Here is a 19,534-nt window from a genome sequence, read left to right as displayed (position 1 = left end):
ATAGCACATTTAGTGTCCCACCAGGGACACTAACACACTGGACCACTGCTAAACAACATTAAAGGACGCCTATCGCTCTGTTCCCCGTGCAGCCTTGGGACTCTCTGATCACTGTCTGATTCATCTTATCCCAACATACAGGCAAAAACTGAAATCTGCTAAACCTGTTGTAAAGTGTCGCGGTGACAGCCCGGCTGTTGGTGAGTGTCCTGTTTCTCCTTTCCCTTGCATTCTGGTTTTTCCTGTGCCTTCTCTCTCTCTCTCTCTCTCTCTCTCTCTCTCTGTGTGCTCTCTCCCTTTCCGCTCCAGAGCCCGGCTGGCTACCCACACCTGCTCCTCATTAACCTCCATCCCCGGCCGCCGCACCTGCCAGCCATCAGCCTCATCACGACCAGTATTTTTACCCCAGCTTTCCACTCCATCCTCGCTCGATCATCGCCGCTCCTGACTTGGTGTCAGCGCTTTGTTCTGGCTCTTTTGAAATTTCCCTTTGTTTCACGTCCTAGTTACCTGCTAACTCAGTCTGTCTGTTTCCTCCTGCCAGGTTCACTCACCTCTGCCTCCTAGTTCGGCCAGCCGGGCTTGCTCGCCAGCCTCCTCCTCTCGCCGCCTCCACGACGCCCTCCGGCTTCCCCCCTTGCACCCCGCTGGGTCCCCAGTCACCGCATCCTCTCCTCCACGTCTGCCAGCCTCCCTCGAACCTCCAGCCTAAGCACCTTCCGCTCCTCCAGCTACTCGGTCCCCGAGTAGTAGTCCTCGTCTGCCACTCCCCTTCTTTTCTCCCGTCCCTCCTCGTCCCCCCTTTTCCTCAATAAACCTCTTTTTCAAACCCTCAGCGTTGCTTTTGGGTCCGTTCTGTCTCCTACCGTTACAGTAAAGACTGTGAAAAGATGGACCAACGAGTCAAAGCTGGAGTTACAGGCCTGCTTTGACTGTACTGACTGGAGTGTTTTTGAGGCTGCAGCTGGACGAACTAACTGACACTGTGACATCTTAGTTTTTGTGAGGACATGTGTGTGCCAGCTAAAACCTTCCGCACATACAACAACCAAAAAAAAGCGAAACTCAGGCAGCTTCGTCAGACCAAGGAGGAGGCCTTCAGAAGTGGGGACAGAGTCCTGTGCAACCAGGCCAGGAACACTCTGACTAAAGAGGTCAAAGCAGCAAAGAGATGCTACGCCGAAAAGCTAAATAACAGCTTTGCAGCCAACAATCCTGCGTCAGTGTGGAGAGGCCTGCGGACACTACAGGACTACCCCTAACACTGCTGGTACTCAACAACTGGCAGATGAGCTCAATGGCTTTTATTGTAGGTTTGAAAAGCCCACAGCCACACCTCTCAACCCCTCTAACACCATCTTCAGTCACCTTCCCCCTATGACACACTGCCACACCCCGTCTCTGACCCCTCACCTGCACTCAAGATCTCAGAATCAGAATCAGAATCAGAAGGAGCTTTATTGCCAAGTAGTGTTTTACACATACGAGGAATTTGCTGTGGTGATAAGGTGCTACACATAGACAAACATACGGTCAACATAAATAAATGTAGAAATATCTAAATATGGAATGGATCTGTGAAGAGGACGTGAGCTACCTCTTTCTAAGACAGAAGTCCAGGAAGGCTCCTGGCCCAGACGGTGTGTCACCATCCTGACTGAAAATCTGTGCAGACCAGCTGGCCCCCATCTTTACACAGATCTTCAACAGATCACTCAGCCATCTGTTTACTGGCTACAACTTATTATTTATTCACCATTCTCTATTTCAGAGCTGTTCATACTGTTCATATTGTATATTGTATATACTGTATACCAATCCACCTACCTCAAGTCATAACTCCTGCACAAAATACTTATACTTATGTATTCCAGTATCCTTTGCACTATGCTTCATTGCACTGTGTACATGTGTACACGTCTGCATGTATATGCATGTATATCCATATCACATCCACCTCCGACATGTACATACTCCTGCATCCTTTGCACACTGCTCATTGCACTATTTGTCAATATGCAGGGCTGGACTGGTAATCTGGCATACCTGGCAAATGCCCGGTGGGCCGACGCACCTTTGGGCTGGTGTAACGTAAATTATTTATTTATATAACTGTTTTTAAAAACGACGATCGGCCCATAAAGCACGAACAGGGGCCCATTGGGTAATTTTCTATACTGACTCTGGGCTGGCCCAATCACATCTCTTACTAGCCCCCACCCCTTCTGCTCTCTGTTTCTTGCGTTGTGGGCCAAAAAATAATCTTCAACGGAGGCTGCCAAATGCGCGAAAATAACCAATATTTTTGCTACAGGGGCTGCAGTAGCTTCAACATCAGCCGCAGTACCCTGCGTAGAGCAGGCAGGCACTTGAAGGAGTAAAGGAGAGCTGTAGCCACTGCCAGGCAGAGGAGAAGGCGTGTGTTAGCGAAACAGAGGGACAAAGTGACAGGGCCGAGTGAGAGAGAGAGCAGGAGGAGAGTGGAGGTGAAGCGGTAAGCATGGAGTAGCTCAACCTGGGAGGCATTCACACTGGGGACGCTGGAGAAATGTAGGCAGGCATGTGCACACATAGACATCAAAAGGGGCTTCAGCACCTGCCCTTTTTCTTCCTCAAGAGAAAGTGCTCCTTTTTTCTGGGATGCTTTTTTAAAATTTTTTATAAATGAATATACCGTATATTTATTCCCGTTTCCAACAGATTCCCTGTCAAACAAATATATTTATTGGGGAAAAAATCTAAATAGGCTATCAGGTCGGAAGATGAGACTTTGGAGTTCCGATGCTCTCTCTCTCTCTCTCTCTCTCTCTCTCTCTCTCTCTCTCACACACACACACAGACAGACAGACAGACAGGCCTATGTCTTGCTAACATGTATGACTCATGAGCTGAGCTATTGTAATAAGTTAGCTGAAGTTTAGCTAAGGCAATATCTCATAGCCATACAACCTAATGTACTGATGGAGACACTACAGGTGAACACAGTAACATTTGTGTCTAATAACGTCATCACAGTCGCCCCATTGATATGCAAATTAGGCGTTAACTAATTAAAATTTTTATTTTTATTTTTATTTCCATTAGATTCCATTAGAGTAAAAGAAAAAAGTCTCAAAATTGACCACTCCATGAAAAAGTGCCATTAAGAGCTCCTCATCTAATAACTATCCATTCTATTAGTTTGTTGTATGCTGATAGAACTTTACATGATACCGACAGCCCTCCCTCAAATGTGAAAGTCCATGTCACCATCAGTAGTTGTGTGTGTGCGTGTGTGTGTGTGTGTGTGTGTGTGTGTGTGTGTGTGTGTGTGTGTGTGTGTGTGTGTGTGCATGTGCATGGTAAATGTAATATAATAGCAACAATAATAAAATATTTGATCAATACATTAATGTAGTCAGGCAATTCAGTATTCTGTTGCTTGGCTGTGTGAAGCTGAAGGTTACTTTTACTCATTTGGCATCTTGCTTGTGAAACAAAAAGTAAAAGTATTATATATTTATTTTTATTATGCCTGCAGCCCAATGCCACAGTTTAGTGTGAAGTGTTATGTATTCCAATAACACCAAAAGAATTGAAACGATTTATTGTGTGAAAAATAAACAAATTATTAATGAAACTATGTCATTTATTCTAAATATATACTTGAAACTTGTAGAATAGAAAACATACACATTGTGGCATAGTTTGCTTTGCTTTCGCCTGCTCCTGTGATAAACCTAGTGAATACTAAAGAAGACTGTGGTCTCTGTGTGAACTGATTATTTTGTAGAAAAGTAAATGTTGTTGAGTTAATATATTTGTCTTGTTTAAACTTGAGCCCCTGCCCACCAAAATGTCTGTGCACGTCCCTGAATGTAGGCACCACATTTTGAAAGCATTTGTTAAAAATGTTCTGAAAAATAGCTTGCACCAAAAATTAATTAAGTTAATTAACAAATAAAAATGCTACAAGAAAAGTTAAGAAAACCTGCAATGCAATGTAATGTCTGCCACCTGAATTTTGTGCTTCCCTTTATAAAAATAAAGAAATTTCCACCATAAATTGGTGCAGAAAATGGCCTCACAATGCAGGAAATTAAGTGTTTAATGCTATATATATATATATAATCTATAGAGGTGACCTGGCTGCAGTAGCTGAAATGTAGCAATTGGGACCATCAAAACACCCTTTGTTTTTAACAGGAAACGTTTAAGGACAATTCTCGCTCTGAAACCTGGAAAGACGTGTTGTTGCAGGAAGGCGACTCTGGAAACGTGAGTCAGAATTGGAGAGAGGAGTTTATTGTGTTGGAGCTCTGTTGCTAGCAGATTCTGTATCATATGTACACAACAATCTCCTCTCCCTCATTTCCACCGGTTTTACCTGCAACAACTCACCTGTCATGAGATATCAGAGAAAGAATTGTCCTTGAGCGGGACTTTTTTTTCTTGTTAAAAAAAAAAAGGGAGGTCCTAGAGAAGTTCTTGAAAAGGTTTCCATTTGCAGGAAGCGGGGATGGACAGCTTTTCTGATCTGTGGGTCAAAGTTTAGATCTGAGTCAAGTATTACTCAGAGCAGACTTCACATTAGCGGACAAGGGACCAAGGCCATTTGAAATGAGATTTCTGGTTTTGAGTTGTTGATTAACCACTTCCCATTAAAAATCGCACTTCCATTCCAAGTTGCTGAGCAGTGAGATAAAAAGAGCATCAGGAAAGATAAAGAAGAAAACAAGACGCATGCCTTTGGTGTGGTAGACACAGGTTCAACTCCCCACTGTAACACATCCACCAATGTGTCCCTAAGCAAGACACCTAATTGCTAGTTGCTCCAGAGGCAGTCGTAAGTCGCTTTGGACTTAACTATCCATTCTATTAGTTTGTTGTATGCTGATGTGGTATTAGCCATATGGAGTGGGAGACCCAGGTTCATGAAGAACAGATAGACTGGTTAGCGAGTGTTGAAATGTTAATGATAAAAAGTAATAAACTCATTATTATAAAGTAATAAAAGTTAAGATGCTTGGCAAGGGATGAGTATTTATTTTGCCACCAATCTTTGGCGCACGATTTCGGGACAACATCTGTTTTTGAAGGGGCATGTGGGTACTATACATAATATAAAGTACTGTACTCTTGAATCTTATGTTATGTGTGTTTACACTGCTAACTGTTTTATTGCTTTATTTTATCTAAAACAGAATTGGGTTGGTCGGTGATGTAATTTACATTGCATATCCCATAGAGCGAGCTCTAGTCTGTGTCTCCGTCATTAAATAAACTGACTTGAGAAGTGTTTTTTTTAAATCAGGTTATGTCTTCTCCTATTCAGGCAACATGTTTGTACTACTTGGCTTGTACCACTGTATATCCTTGTTTTGAACTGTAAATTTATTCCTTAAATAAATTGACTTAACAGCTGATTATTCTGTTGTTTCTAACTCAAGTTATACGAAGGACTTCTTCAGTTCTTCAGAACTGAAGAAGTCCTTTGGATAAGGGACGAAACGTCTTCCAGTAGCTTCAACCAAGTCCAGTTGCCCTTCATTTTAACCCTCGTTGGATAACTATGACCTGGATGACTGAGAATCTTCATAGATAACTCAAGCTATGTCTTCCCACATTTAGGGGTGTAACACATACACATGCTACGTGTCTTTTGTCATTATTAAACATACTGTATAACATAAATTACTTCCTCATTACAAAAAACACAACAGGGAAGACATTTTTGCTTCCTTCTTCTGGCTTGTAATTAGAGCCACTTGAATGTTACAGTAAAATGAATACACCTGGACAAGGGTTGGGGTTGTTCCATTGTCACTTTCAAGGAAAACCAAACAAAGAGGTGATTGTGAAACCAGTCCAAAGCCAACAAAATGATGATGTGTGGTGCTATGTGGAAAGACCTGGTGAAAAATGTTTCTTTTTAGGACAGAAGTCTTTTTGACAGATAGATCTATTAATCCCAGCTATAAATGATTGGCACACAGAGATCCACTACATAGCTAACCTCTGAATTGATCAAAGACTCACAGAAATCTTATCTATGAGCCTGCAAATGATTTGAAGTCCACTGTGTTGATGCTGGACATAACAGAGGAAAAGTTATTACAGAGAACAAAGGACATCTGTCTGTGATGATGAATGTTCTTGTATCTTTTTGTAAACTGAATTTTTCACAGCCATCATGGCTTTTTAGAGGGCTTAATTAATTAAATGTTTCAGATCAGAAGCAAGTGATGCAACAAGCGCAATGCACTGTTTGCTGTGACTCCACTTGGGAAAAAACGTCTGTTTCAACATCAACCAATTAACTATATTGTTCATTGTTCAGAGGAGGCATCATTGTTATGACCTTGTTGTGTCAGAAGATTTGATCCAAACAAGATAAATCAGGACAGGTGGAATAATCTTTCGTAATTATCATTTAGATTTTATGTGGGAAAACTGACTGTATCCATCTGTGTTTTGGAGGTTTCCTGTGCTACTCCCTGTCTGAAACAACACACACCCTGACACCATCCAACCATTCTGTACAGCAGCAATCAATTCACAAAATGCACACTTTTGTAGCCAGATTATCTGCTGTCATCCCTTCCAGCACCACCTGGTTCACAGTAAAAGATAGACAGATAAACAGAAGTTAAGGTGATAAACTTTGTGGGCCATCCTCATTCTACAAAGTGTTGAGGTGGATGGGCTTTGTTGCACTAGTGAAGTGTTCTGAGACGTCAGGATCTATCCCTCCAACAGACATAATGTATCTAAGACAGCATTTCTCAAACTTAATCTGTCACAGCCAGAAAAATTCATGCTCCCCCACCCAGCGAAAGTGGATTTAATTTTTGTCAATCATTAACAATATAGCAAAATAGCCTAGCTAGCACTTTTATTTGTATTTGTCACCACATGAATCATTCATGCCACTATAGGTCTTCTCAACATCCACAACCCCCCTTAAGGGGCTCTACCCTCCCCCGGGTTGAGAAACACTGCTAGAGCCTGTACATTTTCAACTGCATTTTAATACTGTCTTGTACTCCTCAGTTACTCAGAAATTGTAATAAGTTACTATTCACTTGAGGTAAGTAACAACTTTCATGTTGCTGTATGCTTTAGCAGATGCTTCAGTACATTAGATGTAGAATTGTTTGCATTGAAAGCTTGTTGCTGGTCGCACAAAGTTTACAATAGATGACAATGTTCTTTGCATCTTTGACTGTGAAACAATAATAGCAATACTTGCAGCTGTGGTAAGAACACCTTTTTCCCTGGTCTCCATTCTTCCTTTAGCATGAACAACTCAAGGTCCGGGGCCACTGACCTGCCGCGTAGTCTAGTAACTACGTAGTAGCATTAGTAGTAATACTAGTTAATGGGAAAAGTAATAATATTATAGTAACACATTACTGCTCAACACTACATTGCACATTTTGTATTGCTCACTGTGCCTTTGTCACCTCTTGTGTCATCAACAAATGTCCAAAAGGTTCTGAGTCATAGTCCTCTTTTTCAGTGTGGGTGCCTTTACACCCAGGTGTTGACATCTTCTTAGGTCACACACAAAGCTGGGCAGTCCCCACCTTTTACACCATACCACACCATTGTGTGTATCTGTATCTCTGTGTGTGTGTGTGTGTGTGTGTGTGTGTGTGTGTGTGTGTGTGTGATAAAATCCTGGCATCACTTCAGACAAGGACTCCACACCCACGTCCATCTAATGAGTGGTTGAGAACCCCCTCTGTCTCTGGCCCTTTAATGCAATCCTCACTTTGAAGAAACACCTGCTACCCCCCACGCCCTTACCTGTTTAGCCAATCTCAGCAGACACACACACACACACAGCTCTCCACACTAGGTCCTGATAAGGGATATTGCTGCCAGATGACAAGTGTGGAGTGACTGCACGTGCAAAAAAGTTTTAATTATTGAGTTGAGGAAGCAGGAGATTCCAGAAAGTGATTGAGGAAGACAGGAGTGGAGCAGCTGATAATGTAATAAACTCAGTGTTTGCTTGTTTCAAATAAACAACCTTGTTTTCAACTGGTGCATTAAAATAAAAAGCTGAAAAACATACCTGTATTATGCAAAATATACCCCTTACATGGATCTGCTGATATCAAAGGAATTGTCGACTATTTGGGAAATTCACTCATTTGCTGTCTTGCCAAGAGTTACATGTGAAGGTCAATACCACTCTCACAAGTTTGTGCTAAGCTACAGCCAGGAGACCGTTAGCTTAGATAAGCATAAAGACTGAAAACAGGATAAACAGCTCTGACAGGAAGTGGCTGTCGGAGTGCACACAAGGTGGACCTTCAATTTCATCTAAGTAAATCAAAAATATAACATATGTATTGTTTAATTATTGTTTTAGTATTTTTGTTTTATCAACAAAGTTTTACAAAGTAGGCTAACAAATGGCTCATCAATCAAAATAAAAGTTTTTAGTCTTCAATAGGCTATGTGTTATTTAACTTTGTTACTGAACTTTATTCATTGCACTGATTTGAGAACGTCTACTGAAAATCCAAGGCAATCTTAGATTTTTCCTGCCTTTTCAACCTGCTACAAAACGTATCCCTCCTCTATAATAAATGAACAGCGTACGTTCATGTGAGGTACTAAGCTTTAAGAATTCCTAGATACAAGGAAGCTTGAAACCAGTTTCAGATTAAGCGGTCGGAAGAAGTGCCCTCTAAAGCTTCATAGTATTTTTGACATGATTCGTGGTGCGATACATTTTGTGGAAGGTTGAAAATGCAGTCTAAAAGAATGTGTCGGCCCATATATTTATATATTGTTATCATTAGATGAGTCCTTCATGTAAACAATCCCATAAAACTGAATACAGCAATTCATTTACTACATCAGGAGGATTTTGTTTTACATTCTTTGGGAGTGTGTGTGTGTGTATGTGTGCATGCGTGTGTGCAGGTAGTCTATTCTTTCATGACATATTACTTTTTTCCCCAGCTCTACAGTATTGCATTCTTATACATCATGTGTTATGCTCATGATGTGATATGAGCTCCAGAACCACCTCTGAGTTCTGCTGCTGCCCACACCTCTGAATGTTGTTATCCTTCCTTTCCAGCCCTCTCCAGGTATTTTTCACCCAAGACTCCTCCCTCTTCCATTTGTATATATACTGCAGCTGACTTGCAGAGTTGGCAACGCAGCAGAAGACAGGTCAGATTGAAACTGAAGTTCATTAAAGCAGCTATTCATCCTAGAGCAGAGACACAAAGAAGTGCAAGATGACCGGTGAACAGCGCTTTGTGATCAGTACCCGCATTATTGGAGCTGTCCTTAGGGACACACCAAAACTCAAGGTGAGTTAAGACCTCAGACATTATTATTATTATTTGAATTGTTAAATATCTTTGCTCTATTTGAGGATGTTTCTTTTCTCTGATCCTTTATTTTTTCTCTCTCCACAGATGTTCATGATATCTGTGTTATGGTCTGATGAGACGGAAGTGATTATCTACAGGTCTTTCCAGGATTTCAAGAAATTTCATGTAAGTCTAAAAAAAAGCACTTTGTGTACTCTACTTTGTGTGTGCTGTTTACATTGTAGCAATAATAATGAATAAAACTTCATAAATATATATCTTCTTTTAAACAGAGGCAGCTGAAAAAGAGGTTCCCTCTTATGAACCTTTTCCGGAAAAATGACAGAGTGATCCCCAAATTTAAAGGTAATATTGTTTCAATTGTGTGTCATCTGATTTTTTACAAAGTATATTTACATGGTCTCATATAAGTAGCTGTGAACCCTTGTTGTACTGTATAGGCAGCCAGTAATTACAGGAATAGCTAGCTAAAACAGTTTAAGAATCTCTTGAAGGTGGAATGAGTTGTTGTATCCTTTTTAAGGCATCCTTTCACTCTGCATTAGTGAAAGGATGCCTTAAGTGCATTAGTGTTTCTTTGTTGAACAGATGTGAGCATTCAGAAAAGGCCATGGAAATGACATTTAGCTATTAGTAAGACAAATGCTTTACAAATAGAGTTCTTCTGCTCAAAAACAAATAGTATTAACCATTTCCTCTCGTGTTTCCAGTAAAGGCCAGGCGAGGCAGCTTCCAGCAGAAGGGATCCAAGCGATCCGTCCAACGCATGAAGTTCCTGGAGAGCTACTGCGACAAGCTGTTGAGATGTGACCAAACTGTGACTCAGAGCTCGGAGGTCGCACAGTTCTTCATGCCCAAAGACCAGGACCTGCAGCCAGACTTCACCAAGAACAGGTAGATTTGTCACATCAGTGTTTAGCTCAAATGATCTGAGAGGTTGGTAGAACTTCTTGATTATTAGATGACCGTTGTCAAAACAACTTCTCTCTCACACAGCATCATGATCCTGCTGTCTGATGATCTGCCTGATGGCCCAGGTGGAGGGGGTGGCAATGTTACTCGCCAGCATGCGGGCAGCATCACTCACCCATTTGTCACCCAGACTTATCGCTGCGTGGCTGCTTATGAGACAAAAGATACCAAGAATCGTCTGTTTAAGGTTGCTGTGGACGAGAAGCTGGATGTCCTGATCAAAGACCCTGCAGGTCAGTGCTTTAGCTTTCGGGCAGTATTTGAACTAAACATTTACAAAATCTTCTCTTGTGAGCCCTGAGCTTCCTTCACACTCATTTCTGTTGTGCTGAATGTATGTTTTATCTGCTCTGCAGGTTGGTGGCTGGTGGAGAAGGAGGATAAGTGTTTGGCTTGGTTTCCTGCTCCCTACCTGGAGTTATGGGAAGGAGAGGAAGATGATGATGCTGGATTCCAACTAGGAGGTGCGAGTGCACTTAAGCACACACTGATCTCATTTAACAAGCTTGATCACATAACTGTACTTCAGTACTTCTGCTATTTTGGCATTAACTGTCAATGCAGGCAAGATGCACATTCTTAGTATGTTATTTTTAAACATAGTTGTTACCAACAACCAACACTGTGGGGTGCTCTTTAACCTCATTTGTGAAGAGAGTCTGTGTATTTGTCCTTATTTTACCATGTCTCAAGATAGATTTTTAGCTGTACAGCAGTGTCTGCTTTGTTGTTTAGAGCTTGTTTTCCTGTCACCTTTAGGTGCCCTGTACTGTGCTGTGAGGAGTTATTCGACTAAGAAGCACGATGAGGTGTCTGTGCCAATTGGCTCTGTGGTTGAGGTGCTGAGGAAGTCTGACGACGGCTGGTGGCTCATTAGGTAGGCTCTCTCAGTCTTTCATATCTATCTGCACTGCAAATCATACCATGTTACCATAGTTTGCACTGTTGAATTAATTATGATTTACAGAAATAAATTCCCCATTCCCTGCAATCCTCTCTTCAGATTCAATGGTAAGACGGGTTACATCCCCTCCATGTACCTGCAGCCATTCAACAACCCACGTGCAGGCCTTTACAGCCTGCAGAGAAAGTTGCATAGCTCCACTCTGAACTTGGCAACCAGCAAGGAAGCTCGGGCTTCTCATCCACACAACATCAACAAAGAAAACAGCCCACAGCTGGATCCTGCTGGTCAGTCCAGAGGAGAGGCCAGTGTTCCAGGGCGTCTCCACAAGGCCCAATCCCTGGACGTTCTCCTTGAGAGGGACGCCTCAACTTCAGCTGGCCGCACGCGCAGCACGAGCAACACAAGCAACACAAGCAGTGAGCTCAGCGTCTACGGCTGCTCCTCCTCAAGCAGCGGATCCTCCTCGAGTTTAAAAGAGGAGGACGCACAGCATCAGCTCCGCCAGCCTGACGTCAGCGACAGTGAGCGCAGCAGCCCTGATCTCAGTCTCTCCGACCGCCGCGGCTCCAGCACTACCTCTGAGAGTTCTGTATCTGTCAAGTCCAACGGCAGCGAGACGTCCTCAGTCGCTCCCAGGGTACCACCCAGACCCAAAACCGAGGAGATCTTGACCCGCTGCACCACCATGACCCGCAAGGCGGCCCTGGCCACCAAGACTCGGCTTCATATTCAGCCAGAGTCCAACCACAGTCGCTAGGGAAATGACACTGTGACACTTTACACTACAAATACTCTTAATCGTGCTTTCTTCTTTATTTATATCTTTTTATTATGTATCCATGTAAAATATTTCACCTGTTAAGTCAGTCAAGTGTGCAGCATTGTTCATATCTCTCATAGTGCTTGTGATAGCAATGATTGAAGAGATAGCAGCAGTGGCAAGACAAACCTTTGCTGGATTCCATAAGATGATAATCTAGGAATCTTCCATTTGATTAAATGGAGCATGGCATCTTAGATTTGAATATTTCACTCAGTATATGAATGTAGCTTCAGTGAAGCATTAGAAGGAGCAGGTTCAAGAAAATCTATCACAGTAGTAAAAATAATAAAAATAAAAATAAAAATTTTTTCCAGCTTTGAAGCCACTTAAGGAGGATTTGAAGTGGATTGTTGAGGTTAAATATTTACACCGTACTGTATTTTAGGTATGCCTCTTTTCTCACATAGTTTTTTAGCACAAATCAGTGCTGAACTATTGACGAATATTTTATCCTAATGGAAATGAACATATGATATCCAGCAGGTCAACATGTAGCGAATAGCAGCAGAAAACATGGCAGTGAAGAGTGAAAGCCTTATGATCAATTGGTGTGATAATCAAGCTGTGAGCAGACAGAGAGTGATTTACCAGCGTCCTTCCACAGCATGTTGATTACCTTCTATTTTAATTTTTTTGCTTATTGTCTGAATATGTTGCTGCCTCATTTTATGTACTGCATTATCGACTGTAAGAGTTCACATGTTCAATATTAACAGGTCAATAAAATTAAATTTGCACTAAAGTAACAGGATGGGCCTCATTCATGACTGTTTAATGGATACAGAAGAGTGTTTGAGTATAACTTTTCAGGTATTTCTACATAAAGCATGGGTCAAGACAGAGACACAGTAGCATCATCATGTTTTTACAAATGTCTGAAATATAGAAAGACAATTCTTAACAGTTTTCTACACTTCTAGCAACATTTAGATTTATTTCTATTTATAACAGACCAAAATTAATATTAACAGCAATAATTATCTCTATTTATATAGGGTTATTCTTAACAAGGTTATGAGGTTCTGCAGATATGAAAGTGACAAACATTAAAAACAACAGTCAAGTAATAGCACAATTATGAGAATATATAAAATGACCTTATGAAAGTCATTTCAGTGTTTTTTAAAGGGATTTAAAGGCAGATACAGAGCTAGCTAACAAATGCAGAATTTCAAAATACCGTAAAATAATTAATAGCCCAGGCTTTTATTTGCTTCATCATTGAACCCACCGTGCCTATTTGGGACGGACCTTTAATTCCTTTACCATACTGGTAAATGTGAATGAATAATACTTTGGTGCTCACTGTTTCTGTAAAATTAAACATCTAACCGATCTGATGATGAACATGTCCATATTGAAAAAAGTTTAAACATTTATATCGGTATGCACAAGCAGCTTAGAAGGACCACAAGCAGGTGACCTGGTGGGCTTTCAGAGGTTTTATGCATCCAAAGAACTTCTATAAAAACCAGACCAGGTTCAAAACGTGTAGCCACACCAAGCCAGTGAAAGGGAGAGGTGTCTAATTGGGATGAGGCTTTTAAATGAAGTTTTACAATAGTTGGATGGAAACAATGACGTTGAGATTTTTGAGGTATCAAAAGTCAAACAAAAATTCTCAGTTGAAAGGTGAGCCGTATCCTTGTTCAATATTTTTTAACTTGTGCAACGATGGAAGTTTGAATCACAATAGATCTATTTAAGCTCATACAGTGCATACAGTGCATGATTACTCAATGTCCCATGAAACCTGGGTCATGATTAATCAGTAATCAGATTACCTGATTAAATATAAGGTTATATATAAATGAGGGAATATTTTGTGGTTGAATGGTGTTCATCCCTCCAACAGAATCCCACAGACTTGGCAAGGAGCACTGAACCTGTTCTGGAGTGTTGTGGTGGCCTGACTCCACACGAAGACACTTCATGACGGTTTTTATTTTAATTTGTCGCTCATCTTTACTTGATGAATCGCTAGATTTCCTCTGTTCAGTGTTCAAGTAGGATTACACATAGGGATTAGCCTACTTTAAGCAGAAAGGTTCCATGAAAGAAACGCAGTGCTATTTGCCTCCGTATATGTTTTTATATACAGTCTATGGTATATGTACGTATTTCTGTAAAAACGCAAAGCTTGGGAGGGATGTGTCGCAGACATTGATTGGTGTTTACAGTCGCCAGTAGTGCCAAATGTATGTTACGCCCCCTCCCTGTCATGCAGACTCTGTGCAGACTGGTTCCAGCTATCAGCAGGCCTGCCCACAGAAATGACTGGGCCCCTGACAAGATCCAGTAAATGGGCCCTACGCAAATTTGCTTTACTCATGTCAGTGCATGCTGTGCTCTCTCTATCTCCTATAAACACATACATGGCCTGCCGCATGCGGTGCACTTTTAATGTTTTGATGTTGTGTACAGTAAAAATTACTCATACCATGTTCAGGAGAGGAGGTTTCATTATGAAACAGGCTATATTTTACTAAAGCAACATTTTAAAAAATGTAATTTTTTTTAATGGTGTGTTTTTTGGTACAAAATTAAATTTGGTGATCTTGCTTATATTTAGAATGAACATTATTAGTGCTGGACTGCAAGGGCCCTCCTAGTAGTTAGGCCCCAGAATGCTTTCCCGTTTTCCCCCCTTATGGACGGCCCTGGCTATCAGTGAGTGAACATGGCAGCAGGACCGGAACAAATCGAGCGCAGCCTCCGAGACCGACAGAGACCAGTTTGACCACTGGGAATCCAGTACTGAGGTGGTCTTCTTGCTGGGTTTGGTTGTTGGCACCCCGGGGCTGAGTAAGCTAATACAACCGTTAGCAGTACGGCTAACAGACCGAGCTAACTAGCCGCTGATGCAAGCAGATAGGCAACAGTTAGCGGTTTAGCAAAAAGTAAAGCTATCCATCGAGAAGTGCTGTGTAAATCAGCTCAGTACTGGATTCTGTTGCGTTTTTTCAGATTTTGAGAAAGGAGAGGCTCAGTCCAATGAAAATTTACAAGAAGATTTAATTACAAAAATTTGTGAATAAAGAGATGGCATTACAGAATAAACAAATAACACTGCAGTGGACTGAAAAGTTGGTCCTCCGTTCAGATTTACAGCTTTCAGTCAAGTCCTAACAGACTGAGCTAAAGCCGCCTCCAGCAGTGGACTGAAAAGCTGCTTCCCAATCAAGTACACACCCGCTCACCCGGCTCCGGTTCCCAATCAGGCGCCGCACCTAGTGCAACTTAAACACCTTTATACAGTCTATGGTAACCACTAACACTCCCCTGGTGCTGTGGGCTCCCAGTACGACAGAGTAAGCTAATTTGACCAGTGGATGTACAGAATAGCAGCTAGTTAACTTTAGCTGTTAACTGACTTCTGCAACAAGTAAAGCTACTCTGAATCACAGAGTTGAGGCAGAGCAGCCGGGGGACATCAGAGAGAAAACTAGTATATATTTTCTCCATATTTCTAATATTTCTCCATAAAATATGATCCAGTTTCACCAAAATCAGTGAAAAATTATGTGTTTTTGTACAGTAATCAGTGTGGCCCGGTCCCAGAAACACTATGCTTCAGCAGCGTCATATTGAGAAATCTTTCCATTAAGTGCAGAATGAATCATCAACATTTTAAAATGGTTTTCCTAATGACAAACTGTTAAATATCACCAAGAATACCTACAAAACACATTATTTTGAAAAATAAAAAACATTTAAACATGGATTTTAATTTCATGGGGAACGAAGATTTTGTATATTTTTCTAATGCATCATTGACACTTCTCTTGTCTTAATTTGCCTATTTGGCATTGAAGTAATCCAAAAGGAACTAAAAGTCATCAGATTACATTACTTTTATTTTGTGGTACTTGGATTACGTTACATTTTTTAACAAGTAGGCCTAACTACATTTTTTAAGTAATCCTCCCAACCCTGAGTATAAATTGGCCTTAATGAATCCAAACCACTAAAGGTGCCATGGTAACAAAATAATCTGTGTAATTTACTTCATCATTGTGGCATGTTAGCATGAAATGCCGGAGTCTTATTTTGTTATCAGTTCAAGTGGAATCAGAATATGCAACATCAATGTGTATTAAAAAAATGGCTTCTGGCTGTTGATATTCACACTTGTCCTTGTCATTTTCATACAGTTTTGCAAACACATTTCTCAAATCGCAAATCATTGGATGGAAAAAGTGACTTTGAGATTTATAGATTTTAAAAGCCAAACAAAAATCTTCAGCTGAAAGTTGAGGCGTATCCCTGTTCAGTTGATTAAAAGTTGTGCAATGATGGAAGATTGAGCCACAAAAGAGCTATGAAAGCTCATGCAGTACACAATTACCTATTGTTCCATAAAACCTAGGTCATGATTATCCACTAAACACAATACATACAGCCAATGTCAATACATTACATTTAGGTCCGCCTTTCTCTGCTTTTATCTACGAGCACAGTGAGCAAATCCACTGGCCTACAAATGAGTGGATTGTTTTAGCTCTTATTAAAAATGTGTATATAGAAGAGATATTGTTTCATAACTCTATATCCTGAAACTGAATTGTTTTTCAGAATAAAAATAATAATAATCTTGACAATAAATTATTTTTACAGAAGATTTTTACAGGAATTCAAATACTGTACTTCAAGTACTTCCTATTGGCCAAGCCAAGTAAAAGGAAACAAGTGTGGTAACAGTAACTCCTCTGTTTACTTTAGGAGGGGCAGTTATCCAAAGAAAAGATTTATTGTGTTTATAGACGGACAAGAAAACCTAAGGTGAATAATTAGCCAGAAATGTGCTGCTGATAAAGCTGATAGATAAAGATAATGAAATTCTATTTATATAGCAAAACAAGTTACAAGTGCTTTACAAACCCAGAACAACAAGATACGTTACCAGATAAGTGATGATTAAAATAGAATAGAGTAATAATAGCAAGTGAGGTATGAATTACTACAACACAGTAAGGTAAAAACGATTCACATTAAGCTATTCTGATAAAGTGTGTTTTAAGAGACACTTTAGTGACTGCAAGACCAGCAAAACAGTTTTATGGATATGGAGTGTGTGTGTGTGTGTATGTGTGTGTGTGCGTGTGTGCGTGTGTGTCATATTTACTGTAATCAGGAACCTTCAGGAAGTGGCACTTTCCAGTAATGTTGATGAAGATTAAGAGTGTATTTGACAACTTATTAAATGGTGAACACTGCTAGCACTAATATGTGTAGTTACCTTTATTGCCATTAAAGATAAATTGTCCTGCTATTTTTATATATGGTGAAAGGTTGATGTATTTCATTTGTTTTATATAAATATATCTGAGGGGAAGAGAAGCAGATGATGACCATGTGCACAGGAAAAGAAAGGAAAATATTTATATATATTTGACTGGACAAAATCCATGCAAGTCCTTGATTAGTACTGAATATGTAAGGGAATATGTAAAGGTTAGTATACTTGTTGCATAACTTCCATTTCTCACAAATTCCAGGTTCAAAACCAATTCAGATGGATTTTGTTTTATTTATGTAAGTCTTCTTAGTCTTGGAATTGAAAACATCCTTTCTTCCTGAAACTGCCTTTGCACAGCAGTCTGGTCTGGTACTAAATGACATGTGCTCAATATGAGTACTATGCTTCTGGTGTGGTGCTACAGCAACTATCCAAAGCTTAGAACTCTGAAGACAAATAAATATTAGCTTTACCCAACCAGCTATGGCTGTGAAAACGTAACCAAAATGTAGACAGTAGACTGAAGATATACAAGCTTGATTTGACCATAAAGACATTTGCTTTTGCTTCTATTTAAGTGTCTTAGACCATTTGGTCTTAGTTTTTCCAAATTAAGAAAATATTATTGACGCCACATTCAGACCACGCCAGGCGACCAAAATTGAAATTTCCTTTTCCCATCACAATTCCTAGACAGCATCCTTGCAGCTTTATTCATATTACAACTACAATTAGACTATTGTTATGTGCCAAGAAGAGCCTTCTTCCTTTTTTTTATAAAAGAGGTCAAAGGGCAATGTGACATGGATAGATGATATCTGATTTCTTTGTGTCTCACGAGAATCAAACGGGCAGGGTTTTTTTCTAGCAGTGCCAAGAAGAGCCTTCTTCCTTTAAGGAAGTGTGTCTAATATGGTCCAGGTAAGTAATGGGTAAGGTCATCAGCAATGAAAAGAGTTACAGCATTTGTTGCAGAGCAGTGTCATTGTAAGTGCTGTTCCAGGAAGACAGGAGAATAGGCAAAATGGAAGTTATGAAAGTATACTGACCTTATTTTAAGGTCACACATTCTGTAATTACAGTAGATTGTCCACATAATGGTACAGATCATTTCACCAGAATGCAGAAAATGAAGTGTTCATGTGAAAATGTGAAGATTTCTGGGCCCCCACTGTTTCAGGTTCCTATGATCCTGGTTAGCGTGTAGAAGGCGTGCTGTAGTAGTCCCTGCTAGATGAAGAGGTGCTGCCCTCTATTGCTTGCCTGCAGACTCGACATGGTTTATGATCAGCACACATTTTCAGTTTTAGGTTAAATTAATGTTTATCTTCAACACTTTCCTAAATGTACCTGCATACACAATCAGTAATTTCTAGCCACAGTGCCAGCAGTGAATTTGCATCTCATGCCTGTTCCAATCAAAGACCTAGTGCATGTCTAATGAACCACACTGCAAATAACTCAACAGTATCCCACAGAGTGACATGTGCACCCATAGTCATGCGCACCCTCCCACACATTATCACACTCACACTTCTTTCCCATGTGATTTCATTTTATGCATGGAGACCTTTTCCCTGGTTTTGCATTTGGTACAGGCTTTTTTTCCCCCCACCGTGTTCTGTGGTCGTTTTGTCGAACTGTTCATTTGAATCTTTGCTTTCCGTCTTCTGTGTCATTGAATTAGGCCTACTTCTTACTTTCAGCCAAACCTTATCAAATAATGTTATTTACAAGCTTTTAGTCTCGAAACAAGTTCAAGCAATTGCTAAATGTCTCATGTTATTACATTATAAGTTCAAATTATGCAAATTATATTAATATTATTTAGTTCAAGCGATCCCTCCCTTTGCATCAGAGAAGTTTTGCAGTAAAAGCTGGTGAGTAAGCTTTGTCTTGTGGTCTGCAGGAGCATGTTCAATCCAGCCTGTAGTTGTTCTTTTCTACATCTTGCCTGCAAACTGAGGTGGATGCTATTGGCACTGATGATGACATTGCCTAACATCCAAAATCCAAAATAATGAAGTGATCTAAGAATATAAGCATCATCCTCTGTGCTCCGTACTTGATGACTTTGGAAAAGAAACTGAATGTAGCCTTTTTACTGAATTTGAAAAATATATAAGAAAAGAAATGCCTGCTTTAGGTATTGCCCCTGATTATTGTAACGCCTTGTTAATGATGGTTTTCAGCTCTATCACTAGATGGTTTCTTGCTTGTTCATTCTAACTAGGGACAACCAAGCAGCA

At 40.4% G+C, this 19,534-nt stretch overlaps 1 protein-coding gene across 1 annotated transcript; it reads left to right on the top strand.

Moving 5' to 3' along the window:
• Positions 1 to 9,174: 9,174 nt before the first annotated feature.
• noxo1b (NADPH oxidase organizer 1b) lies at positions 9,175 to 12,788 on the top strand. The gene is made up of 8 exons (XM_038734988.1): positions 9,175 to 9,320; positions 9,429 to 9,509; positions 9,617 to 9,689; positions 10,055 to 10,238; positions 10,341 to 10,549; positions 10,673 to 10,780; positions 11,076 to 11,193; positions 11,320 to 12,788. The coding sequence occupies exons 1-8, from the start codon at positions 9,246 to 9,248 to the stop codon at positions 11,978 to 11,980; spliced, it is 1,509 nt and encodes a 502-aa protein (XP_038590916.1). The 5' UTR covers positions 9,175 to 9,245; the 3' UTR covers positions 11,981 to 12,788.
• Positions 12,789 to 19,534: the final 6,746 nt, after the last annotated feature.

This window comes from Micropterus salmoides, unplaced genomic scaffold (assembly GCF_014851395.1).
Source record: "Micropterus salmoides isolate LMB-PRFRI ecotype aquatic unplaced genomic scaffold, ASM1485139v1 Ms_hic_scaffold_21, whole genome shotgun sequence".
NCBI lineage: Eukaryota > Metazoa > Chordata > Actinopteri > Centrarchiformes > Centrarchidae > Micropterus > Micropterus salmoides.
This window is presented reverse-complemented; position numbering and strand designations above follow the sequence as displayed.

What these genes read in the sequence shown, in the direction of transcription:
- noxo1b (XM_038734988.1), top strand. Translation starts at nt 9,246, where the DNA reads ATGACCGGTGAACAGCGCTTTGTGATCAGTACCCGCATTATTGGAGCT. An exon ending in CCAGACTTCACCAAGAACAG is followed by an intron (nt 10,239 to 10,340) that starts GTAGATTTGTCA and finishes TCTCTCACACAG; the next exon opens with CATCATGATCCTGCTGTCTG. An exon ending in CCTGATCAAAGACCCTGCAG is followed by an intron (nt 10,550 to 10,672) that starts GTCAGTGCTTTA and finishes TCTGCTCTGCAG; the next exon opens with GTTGGTGGCTGGTGGAGAAG.